Below are 11,341 nucleotides of genomic sequence, written 5' to 3' on the forward strand. Positions count from 1 at the left end.
TTAGTGGTAATTGAAAAGGATTAAATGAAGTATATACATGGCATGAGCTAATTCAGAGCATGTTTGCCATCACTTTGAAATTTTTCGTTGCTCGCCACATTTACGATCAGATTTGTTCAAACTTCGGTGATATGTACAACTCATCACGGAGGCTTTGCCTTGATCGACCATTTTTGGACAATGCTTGAGAATTGGGGGCCGGAGGTAGATGACTACTCCAGGCCCTTGCCTCTCACGGGGCCGACTCTCATTAGGAGAAATTTTTCGGTGTGAAAATCAAATGAAGAAAATACAAATACAATTAGGACCTCTAATCCTACTTGGAGGCTAGTTTATTTACTTGACCAAGATAAACTTATAGTCCTTGAGATTAAAATTGCAGCTCTTGCATATGACAGAGAACAAAAGGTAAGAGATTGAGTCACCTTTTCTAACAAAAAGATGAATTTTGATTTCAGCTGTTACAATTACTGTCCTCAACGTAAATGCGTAAATTACATACCCTAACAAAATATTTCCTCTAACTTTGATACCATTTACATTTTTTACGCCCCTAACAAAAAAGTGGCTCCGAGGCGACAGTTCTCGCCATCCTCTATGAATCAAAAAGAACGAAAAAAGGAAAAAGGCAACAGCTTCAGATGAAAATATCGCTGAGCAAATAACAATGGACAAAACCCACAGGCCACAGCATCCAATGAGACGATAGCCATGACCTTTCATCAGTCTTTGGTTACCCACCGACGGCCTCTTACCTGAAACCCACCATAACTCTGATCACTACTGCTCTCTCCACCGCTTTCTGCACTAGTAGATGCAGATTTGCGGCGATGAGGCCTCTTTACCCTTGCAACCCCACTGTCACTCATGCTTCCATTCAAGAGAGGGTCGTCTATCCCACGAATCACCTTCCGTGTAGGTGACGTGGATATACAACTGTCATCCCTTGTCTTTCGTTTCTCCTTGTCATGTTTCTTAATGTTTTGGGAGATCTTGTGTAGCTTCTCGTTGAACCTGGTGAACCCCTTCTCTACCGGCTCCACTGCCTGTGTTACTGTGAACTTCACATCTTGCACAATCTGTATTCGAGGCAAAGAGCAGATTCAGAACCCAAACTAAAAAAGCCTACACCATGACCCACGATCAACTGGTTTCATGTAGATACCAACTATCTTTCAGTTCAAAAGATGGTTGGACGTATTGAAACATATTAGAGAAAAAAAAAAAAAAAGAACAGTTTCAATCTGAAACGTTCGCATCCGTTCTTTTCTACAAACAGTTATCACCTAACCACAGACATCAACTAGCAGCCTTCGCAATTTACACATGTTTTCAGTGTTTTACAGTGCACATCCAATATCAACAGCAATCTACAAATCTTATTGGCCATACCAAGGTGTAACACTAGTTGTTTTAATATATATCAAAATAACCCTTTCAACAGAAGCTATGTTCCAATGTTTTTTGACATAATGTACAACTAAATAGATACTTACATATCCCCCGCCACCAATAAAAACGTCCCGAACACTCTCTCTGATGGTCATGCCGCTCTTGACATCAATGTTAGGAGTGGGGAGGCGTAGCTTTGTGGGGCGTTCACTGTCCCTAACCTCCTCCGGATCCAAAGGACAGTCAGCCGATACATAGTCTCCAAGAACAGAAACAGTTCCAGGGAAACGATCTCCCATCATCTCATAAGGTTTGGCAGGAAAAACATATAGGTGAACAACCGAAGCAATGCCCATCTGTGCAGGGTGAAAACGCAGAACTGTCAAACTAAAATATGTTGCATAAAGATGGTAAAATGAATAAATCTTTTGTCGGGTAACCTACATAACATTAGTGAGAAATGTAAGACAGTGTAATACAGAATACTAATAGCAGAATAAAATGAGAATTGAGAAGAAAAAAACTATTAGTCATGATTTTGTCGACCGATCAACCCTTAATTTTATAGCAACACCTTCAGATGAGGAATAATAATCTCTCAAGACCACATCAACTCGTAAAGTTTCAATGGAAGAATAAATTACCATTTAAAAGACTACGACAGTAAATATCGAGTGAAAAGACACAATTATGGCATGCAAACTGTGTTACCCAACGAAAGATTCTACCTCTATAGAAACGATGAAGTCTTGAACACTTGTCTTAAACTGCAAGCCTTCAGCTATAGGGCTTTTGAACAAACCCAAGGCATAGAGAAGAGCAATTGCCACACCTTGCCACCATGTCAAAAACACAATTGATTTAAATGTCAAAAACTTGGCTAATGGTTTTATGCGAGCTAGTTCATCTTTTGTAACAGCGTAAAACTGAACAAGACAGTACAAAGCCCATGACTGACTAAAATTCAGAACCACCGCAATATAAGGATACCTGCAAGCACAAGAAAATTATGATGTTGAGATTCCTTTATGAGTTAAACTTCATTAATATTTATCCAATTCTTTTGTAGGAGAACGAGATATGTAGGGCATCAACAGAATAGTAAGAAGGAAAATTGATAAGTCAAAATATCGCGAGCACTTCAAACAGAAGAAGTAATTGGCAAAATCCCACAAGCTCTGATACCATAACATAAGTCAAAGGTTCAAAGAAAGAGGCTATGGCTACGGAAACTGAGGTCTTGACAGGCCTCTCCTGCTTGTTTTTGAAATACATACTTTAAAAGAACTAACGCAAGATCACGTGACCATTTAGCGTCTCTATCAATTGACAAACCCGTACACATTGCAATAGGCAAAAAAAAATGAGCTATCATATGTTAACCACCATCTACAGTGTGTTTAGCGAGATTTTAGAGGTTATTTCAACATGCAGAATTCCTGAAGATTCATTTCTAGGTATACAACATATAACCCAAACTTACAAGTCCCTAAGGAGCATCTACTTCACATGCGAATTGACACAATCAATACATAATCAGTATGAGTAACATGCAAGAGTTCCATGAGAAATTCAATACTTAATAGTTCAAAGAGCTTCTTAGGGGCCAAAAAAAAAAGACTTATCCTATCAAATATATTACATGATAATTTCAAATTACAAATGCTTTTCCTATAATCATTTGAGATTGTCTTACCCACATCCCCATTTAAATTCACCTTCACAGTATACACCAAAAGCTTCAAGGATAACTGCTACAATAGCACTGAGAGACTTAATTAACATCTGTCCAAGAATAAAAAATGAATTTATGTTATATAAGGGAAATGGAATTAGAGAACACAAAACAACAGCCAGTACAAAAAATAAAATAAAAATTCTCTAAGTGATGGTAAACATACATACTGAACAATTCCGAATTTGACAACTTGGTACAACCATTGACCAAGTTTCCATGGTTTCAAGATATAGTTCATTGGAAAAGGATGCTTAACAGTTCTCATTTCAGAACTGTGTTCTAATAGGGGAGTCTTAGAACTTGCACGTCCTTCCCTTTCCATGAATTCAACAGTCCTCTCTTCCCCACCTTAGCAGGAGAAAAAAATATATATATATATAAACGGATAATGTCAAAAGCAGAATAAATATAAACTACGGAAGTAAAGAAGTTTCTTTATCTATTAAAAACAAAAGGACTACAAACTGCAAATGAAAAATATCCTGGATAGATATGTACCCCATCAAACAAGGATTATTTGAAACTACCATACATACACTAAGTTAAAGATGGCAACTGTGATAATTCTACATGATTGTCATATGATTGGCCCTGAACACTTAAAAACCTTAACATTGTGCAGAACAGGTATTTATTTGTTTGTGCATTGGCCCTGGAAACTTCAAATTTTAACATTGGCCCTGATGTTAGATTCTCATATGCAGAATAGATTTATTTGTGCATGGAGAGAGAGAGAGAGAGAGAGAGAGAGCTGAATGTGTATGCAAGAACAGCCAAAGAACATTTATTATCACATTGCAGCCAACAGGCCAATCCTGCCATGAACAGTGCAATCTTGTCCACAATCAGAACAAGATTGTCAATGAATGCTTAATAACCATGTATTAGACATGAACATATACTTCCAAAGATTTTGTGAAATTCAAGTTTGAGATCCAAATACCCATTTAATGGATTATGACATTCCAAACCCATCAAAATTGAATTTTAATGAGCATGTTAGCTAAAGTGTCTATAGATAAACAATGGCATCATAAAAGTTCTTGAAAGGGACATACCCAAGCATGCAACCAGGTACCTTCCAAAGCAATACATGGCAAAGGATTCATAGCAATCCCGTAGAATCTCACAATAAACGCTTATCGAAGGGTTCAATAAAGATACTAACTGAAAAGAACACCAAATTAGAATCTGGAAAAAAAAATACCAAATATCAGAGGAAGAGTACTTTTTCTGTCTGTAACACAGGCATACCTGTACATCTAAATTCAATAGTAAGAAACAATGATCACTTTCAAATCTAATACAAGAACTTAATCTTCCCAAATTAACAGAAACTTAATGAATAGTACATGTATATTCAACTCATTATCTTCCCAATGAGTCCAAAAGAAGCATGGATGTTTGTGAACCAAACAAAAACAAATCACAATTGAAAAATTCATCATCTTTGGTATGTTAAATTTCAACTCACCGTTTACCATGCACATTAAAGTTTAAACAACAAACTACACATAAGGTTCTCATAGGGAACCACAGGCACACATGTCATATGTGCAGACGCAAACACCATAAGTCCCCCCACCCTCTCTTTTCCTGAACTACTTTTCCTACCCTTTCTCTCCCCTCTGTCCATTTAACACTTGCTGTTAATGATCTACACTAATAACCATTCTCTAAAACAAGTGTGGGTTATAGAAAGTATATTTAAAGGACATTTAAGATTAATATATGTTCTACCTATAATCCCAAAGAGAGGCTTGAATAAAAAAATACAAACAAAATTAAATTTCAAAAACAAAAATAAAAACTTACCGATTCTATTGCATAGCACGGAACCATGAGGACAACACCAATTAAAAACTTTTGCTCCTGAAAGGGTCACACAAACCAAAATGTGAAAAATGCACCAGATAAACATTACAATAGAACCATGCATATTAAATACAATTTATGTCACTATGGAATAAATACCTCAGGATTTTTGTATGCAGAAAGGTGCTCAAATACAAGATAAATTGAAAGGGTGAGAGTGATGAGTACAAATACACCACAAACTAGACTTGCCCACGTAGGAGGTGTGTAGGCCAACTGGGTAATGAATTCGAGAAATGGTGTTATCTTCATCAGCCGTATTTCCTTCTGACCAGCCTATATTCTCAAATATTGCCAGCATAATGGAATTATCAAATCACAAACATATGCATTAGGTGGTGAATCACCACAGACAACAGAATATGGACCTGTTCACCCAGATGATGAATAATAAGCATAAATTGAGAGTACAAATTATATAAATACCTAGCACACAACTTAATATATGATTATTCTCGCGTAGTAAAAAAAGACAGATTGACAGAGAAACAAAATCGGTAAAAGGGTGCATGGAAAACCGAAAATTAATGCCATAATTTGTTCTGAGATCACCATTCCCTAAGCTCTAAATGAGTTACCATTACACCAAACCATTAGCATGCAAGTATTTAACTACGATGTTTAGCACCTTGCAACTGAGTCATGATACCGAATCAAAAGAATAAAAAATCATATATTATTGGACATTTTATCATGAGATCATACCACCACAATGCTCAAAATCCTAAATTAGTATACATTTGCATACGCAAAATCTATGCTCGTCAATTCAGACCAACCCTCATACACCATACTCAGTCAAAACTTGCAGCTCAAATCAGCACAGGAAAAAAGGCTAGGCATGTTCCCCCAAAAGTGAATTTATCAGTCTTTGAGATGAGCAATCAAAACCCATCAACATTGTACATTCAAGAATCATTTTTCTTTAAAAAAAAAAAAATCAGCTTTTTCGATAACCAATCCAATTAAACAGTTCAGAAGTCAACAGTGCAAAAAACAAAAATCAGGTCACCTTTTATGTACATTTTAAATCAATTAGATCAATCAGATAACAGAGAGAAGACGGAATTCCACAAAAACTGTAACAAAAGTCAGCTCATTTAGGTACAATTACTCCGAAGATTGAAGTGGAAAACATAAAAGGAAGTAAATTTAAATCATTTTTCCCACACTTTCCCACCAACCAAACAGAGAATTAAGAAATTGAAAGCAGATAAGCTGATTGGCGCAATCAATTTAACCAAAGAAATCCGATTTTACTACGGCGGGGGTAAATATGGAAGAAAAGGGTGAGAAATTACTTACAGAGAGAGCTACGTCGACTTGGCCCAGAAAGCCAGAGAGGAGATCCTTTCTTCTGAGAGAATCAAATCAGAGTTGGAAACCTCACGAAATTCGCATTACAGAAACCCCATCTGAAACTTAACACGAACGCGGCACGTGACACTTTGTTCCAACGGAATAAGCGGAAAGGCTATGTTTGTCTTCTTTTCTGTTTTTAGGAAAGTGAAAGTGTAAATATGTAGAACACTAAAACTGTGTGAAGCGAGAAATTTTTCATTGACGAGAACACGTATGGTATATTACGTTTTTTTAACAGAAATGGTAAAAAAATTTATTTTTTAAGTTATTAATTTTTTAGCACACATATTTCACCATTTATATAATGACACGTGATATAAAATTGAATAAAAAATCTCCGTGTACCCGTCACGTTAAAAAATCTCCGTGTGAAGCGGCGCGCAAGGCCGCGTTTCAAGAAGATTTTAAAATTGAATAAAAGAGAGAAACACCGAGTCAGTCAACGTCACGCTCACAGGGAAAAAGAAAATGGAGAACTCGACGACTCTGAGAGAGTGGTTCGCGCGAGTCGACTCGGCCCATGCCGGAAACATCACGGCGCTTCATCTCAAGGTACTTCTCCGGCAATCCCTCCGCTCTAATCTTCCCGAAATCCCCAATTTTTGTCTTCCCTCTAACTTACGACGACGGTTCGATGGTAATCAGAGCGCTCTTGCTGTTAGTAATAAAGTGAGCTGCTTTGAGCCATGGTTAGTGGTTTATGTTTTCTTTATAATTCGTGCACTTCAATGTGCATCATAGACATTAGGCTGTTAATTTTTTTCCCATGCAATCAAAGTCGTCACTTGATAATCTTTTACAAAATTTGGACTTTTTATGAAATTAGATACATTGCTGATAAATCATGTGTAATAGGAAGGTTGTTCCTCCTGGCCTCTGGCCTCTCTCTTGTATGCTATTTCTTATCTGAACTCTCAATTGCTCAACTACTGTGACAGGCATTGGTGAAATTCGACTTCTTGCTGGACACTCCGGCTTTCTACACGGTCTGTGAGGTATATCATCTAATTTGATTTTGAAGATGAAATTCAGAATCTCAACGTTTTCTTGTGAAATTTGTTCCGTAGCATCGTTTTCTTTCACCACCAAGGATATGCAACTTTGTCTATAAAGAAACAAGAAAGTGGACGTGGTGCTTCCTGTTCAGTTGATTGTAAGATTTGCTTCTTTACATACGGATCTATTGTAATCCTTTTGCTTGTCCGGCGGTTTACTATGATGAAAGCTTCATTTACTCAAATATTATACCCCAAAAGAGAAATCTAAACGCTTTATTCAAGGATTGAGATGGTTTGATATCGCTATTGTGCAGACTAGATGACTTCATATCTCTTTGATACTTTTGCAGTCTGCTCGGTAGGTTGCGTTTCAATTCACAAAAGGTGTTTTAAACTTTTAATTCAGATTTTATGAGTCTCATCATATTTCCTAAGTTAGTTTAGACAAATTATCCTCACATGCACAACCTTTGACTATCAAAACCCGATGTTTTGCATCTAATTAAGCTAGACAAATACCAATCTTGAATATTTTTATATAATCTATCTACTATTCTGAAGACTAACGATGCTGTTTGCCATTTTTTGTTGCAGTAGTCTGTTTAATTCATTTGATACAGCTAAGTAAGGCAGAGTGACTCTGGATCTCAACCAGTTTGTTTACTGCAGTGAGTGCCTTACTAAATATGACTTTGAACCCCATCAATGTTTTGATAATTAACTATAAAAGGTTTAGGTTGGTTGATCGGGGAAAAATCAAAACAGAATGCCCAATCTGTCAGACTGTACCCCATCTTGTTTCGCAGTTCTTGGTTGCTTAACGAGTATCTTTTCTTCAGGCCACATGTGGAGGTTACTTCTCGAATTATGGTTAGAAGGATAGGACTTTGTCACTCCATATCTGCCTCTAAAATTCAGTGTGATTGTTTTTTTATTTTCTGGATTTTAATCTTGCTAGCAAATTAAAAAACAGTAGGCTAATTTATTGCTGGACCAAATTCAATACATTTTGACTTGTCTTAAGACGGCATCATTTTCTCCATGTCGGATTATCTGAAATACCACTTGTGTAACATATGCTAATTTTCCCCACGATTCATCGTTTATTGACATGTATGTGATATAATCATGTTATTATTTTCTTGTCCCGCTGCCAACTGCAGAATATGAAATGCAGCAATGACGCTGGACTCTCTGGAATTCGATCCCTCTGTACAACTGTATAAATCCTAGTGTTTTTTCTCCCAAGTTTACGGTCGGCAGCATATATATGCATCTCATGGTGTACTGCATCCCATCATTTTCCTTATGGATGTAAATTATTTTCATATAAATTTGGCATTTGGAAAATGTTATTAGTAAACAAGGAAGTTTGCTAGACATTTTATATGAATTTGGCATTTTCCTTCAATTATATCATTGCATTAAAAATAAGTAAATAAATAAAAAGTTAAAACAAAAAAATTGGAAATGCAAATTCGAATGTTTGTCAAATCAGGAAGGAAAATATTCAGAAACTAATTGGACCGAAATGAAATTGGATTAAACTGGTTATTTATTCAGTTTGGTTCTTATTTGGGTTGGATTGAACTGAACTGAACAGATCCATATATATATAGGTCCAATAGATTTTATTTGTCACAGAGATTATATGGTCCAACACTCGATTGATCATGACTGTTTGAATACAAATGGGTGGCTAAAACTATATGCATTCAAACGCATTTTCACATTGCAAGACCACATGCTTGATAAGCTTCAGTTTTCCATGTATAATGCCTACTCATTAGTTACTCATATATTATCTACCTCTTTCTTCTCTTTGAGATTTCTTGCCTCTTTGTTTTTCATTCTTTATGTTTTAGGGCAAAGGAATGCTGATTTCTTCATTGTCGATGATAGTGAGCTATTGGAGAAAACTGAACCACAAACATAGATAACAAAATGAAGAAGAAAAAAAAGCAATAAAAAAAAAGAAAAAAAAAAAGAAAAAAGAAATGAAGGACGACCTAAAAGAGCACGTTTCCAATAATTGCAACTACAAGGATTGACACGAAGATATTGACCATCAGCAATTCTGATGTTGCCAGTAGGGACGGCTCGCTAACCTTGGTTAGGTTGGGCATTGATTGGGCGCCACGGTTCCTTCTTGTTGTTATGCACCCCACATTGTGTTGTTAATGATGAGATAGTGAAATTAACTTATCCATAACATTTGCGAAGGAAAACAAAAATAGAGTCTAAAACATTATATCCATCTATTTTGACCTACGTACACACAAATGCTTTAGAATATGAGTACTTAGACAAATTTTATTGAGTAGCGCAGATTGAAATCCAAACTTAAACAGTTGATTAGGGTTTAGTTGTTGTGTTGGTATTGTTTGTAGGACAAGACTTTATTGTTGTCAAATAAAAAATTACCGCCCTCTGACATATCTGACTTCTCACTCTCTCTACTCTCTCTACTCTCTCTCACACACATTTTGGAGCTTTCCATCCCTCTCTGACAACATGTTTTCTAGAGCAGTGTCCATGCTTATAAGTCTCCATACCCAGTGTTTAATTTTGATTCATATTTTATGGGTTGATTATTGCCAACCCAAAAGGAAAAATCCAATGTGAGGAGTCGCCTATGACATTGACGACGACTGCAAAGGCGTAGAAAGGTGCGGTGGCGGTTGGTCGGGGAGGTGGGTTGCTAGGCTATTAGAACTCTCCATATTTTTTGGTCTAATATCTTAGTATATAGGGTGTTGAATTTTCATCCCGCATTTCGAGTTCGAACCACTCCTTGTCTAATTTCTTGTAATAGTTTTGATCCCTTCTTCTGAATAAAATTGGATAGCGCACTCCTAAAAATTGCGTGGAATGGACTTCTAGGACTCGGAAAGGATCCGGGTTCTTTTTCAATTAGGTTAGCTCACACTCCGGCCTATATAGAAATTGCGCTCAATGGACTTCTTGTAGGACTCGGAGATGGGTATGGTGGGTTGCTAGGTTTTAGAACTCTCCACACTTTTATTAATATTTGTGTTTTAATTAGGAGATAAAAATATTAAAATGAATTTTACTGAGTTGGTGTGGCACATAAGACAGTTTATGAGGTGAAATATTTCAGTGTGTTCGGAACACATGCACATAACCATATGTCATTATACAAGTAAAAAAAAAAAACTTACCTCCACTTGTATAATAACATTTGTGACGATGTGAAGGTAATAATAACATTTGTGACGATGTGAAGGTAAAAGAGTCTCACATTGATGAAATGAAAAATCTTACAAGGACTTATAAGAGGTTTGACTACTCTCCATATTGTCAATTGGTTTATGGTGGAACCTCAACTTTATTTAGTGGCATCGTATACGAGGATGGTTATTATTTATATTCTTTTTATTACAATGAAGAAGGGTTTTTGTCTTTTTTTTTTAGTTTTTGTTTTTGATCACATGATATTTTTATACTAGAGGGAGGCGTGGGCTAAAATTTTCAACGAGCTAGCAATAATATGATTTAAATTTGCTTTTGGTGATTAGCGAGAATCAATTCTAAGACATCTCCCTTACAAGTGAAGTGAAAAATGAATACCATTAAACCCTATTACTAAGTGGCAAATGATGATGGTTTTAAAAAGACGGTTACCATATGTTGGGCCTTTGTGCCACCATTTAACCTTAAAAACATAGGATAAAAGAAAAAGAATAACATAGGATAAAATTGAATTAGCATAGCTCCCGTCTAAAAATTGCGCCGAATGTTCTTGTAGGACGCGGAAAGGGGGTTCTCTTTTTGAATTAGGGTTGGCTCACACTCCATCCTATATATTATTCCATAGTCCTTACCCTAGAATAGAAAATTGAACGCTCTCTATCTTTTGCAATATCAAGGTATTGCAAAATCAATTAAACAGACCGAGAGAGATGAATGAGACTCTATTTTTGGCGTTTCAAAACCTAGGCGACTACCTCTCTTT

The 11,341-nt window shown here is 36.3% G+C and overlaps 1 protein-coding gene across 4 annotated transcripts; it reads right to left on the reverse strand.

Moving 5' to 3' along the window:
* Window positions 1-426: 426 nt before the first annotated feature.
* On the reverse strand, window positions 427-6,455 carry LOC103436192 (protein LAZ1-like). Of its 4 annotated transcripts, none has more exons than XM_070822460.1 (9): window positions 6,311-6,455; window positions 5,105-5,281; window positions 4,946-5,002; window positions 4,189-4,297; window positions 3,294-3,478; window positions 3,089-3,177; window positions 2,121-2,382; window positions 1,497-1,748; window positions 427-1,079 (listed from the first exon to the last, which is right to left on the reverse strand). In XM_070822460.1, exons 2-9 carry the CDS (start codon window positions 5,255-5,257, stop codon window positions 723-725), a joined length of 1,464 nt encoding a protein of 487 aa, XP_070678561.1. In that variant the 5' UTR covers window positions 5,258-5,281; window positions 6,311-6,455; the 3' UTR covers window positions 427-722. The 4 variants fall into 4 exon arrangements, with proteins under 4 accessions (XP_070678561.1, XP_008372839.2, XP_008372840.2 ...); XM_008374617.4 differs by having other exon boundaries at window positions 4,189-4,321; window positions 6,311-6,450; XM_008374618.4 differs by having other exon boundaries at window positions 5,105-5,373; window positions 6,311-6,438.
* Window positions 6,456-11,341: the final 4,886 nt, after the last annotated feature.

The sequence above is a fragment of the Malus domestica genome, chromosome 05 (genome assembly GCF_042453785.1).
Source record: "Malus domestica chromosome 05, GDT2T_hap1".
Classification (NCBI taxonomy): Eukaryota; Viridiplantae; Streptophyta; class Magnoliopsida; order Rosales; family Rosaceae; genus Malus; species Malus domestica.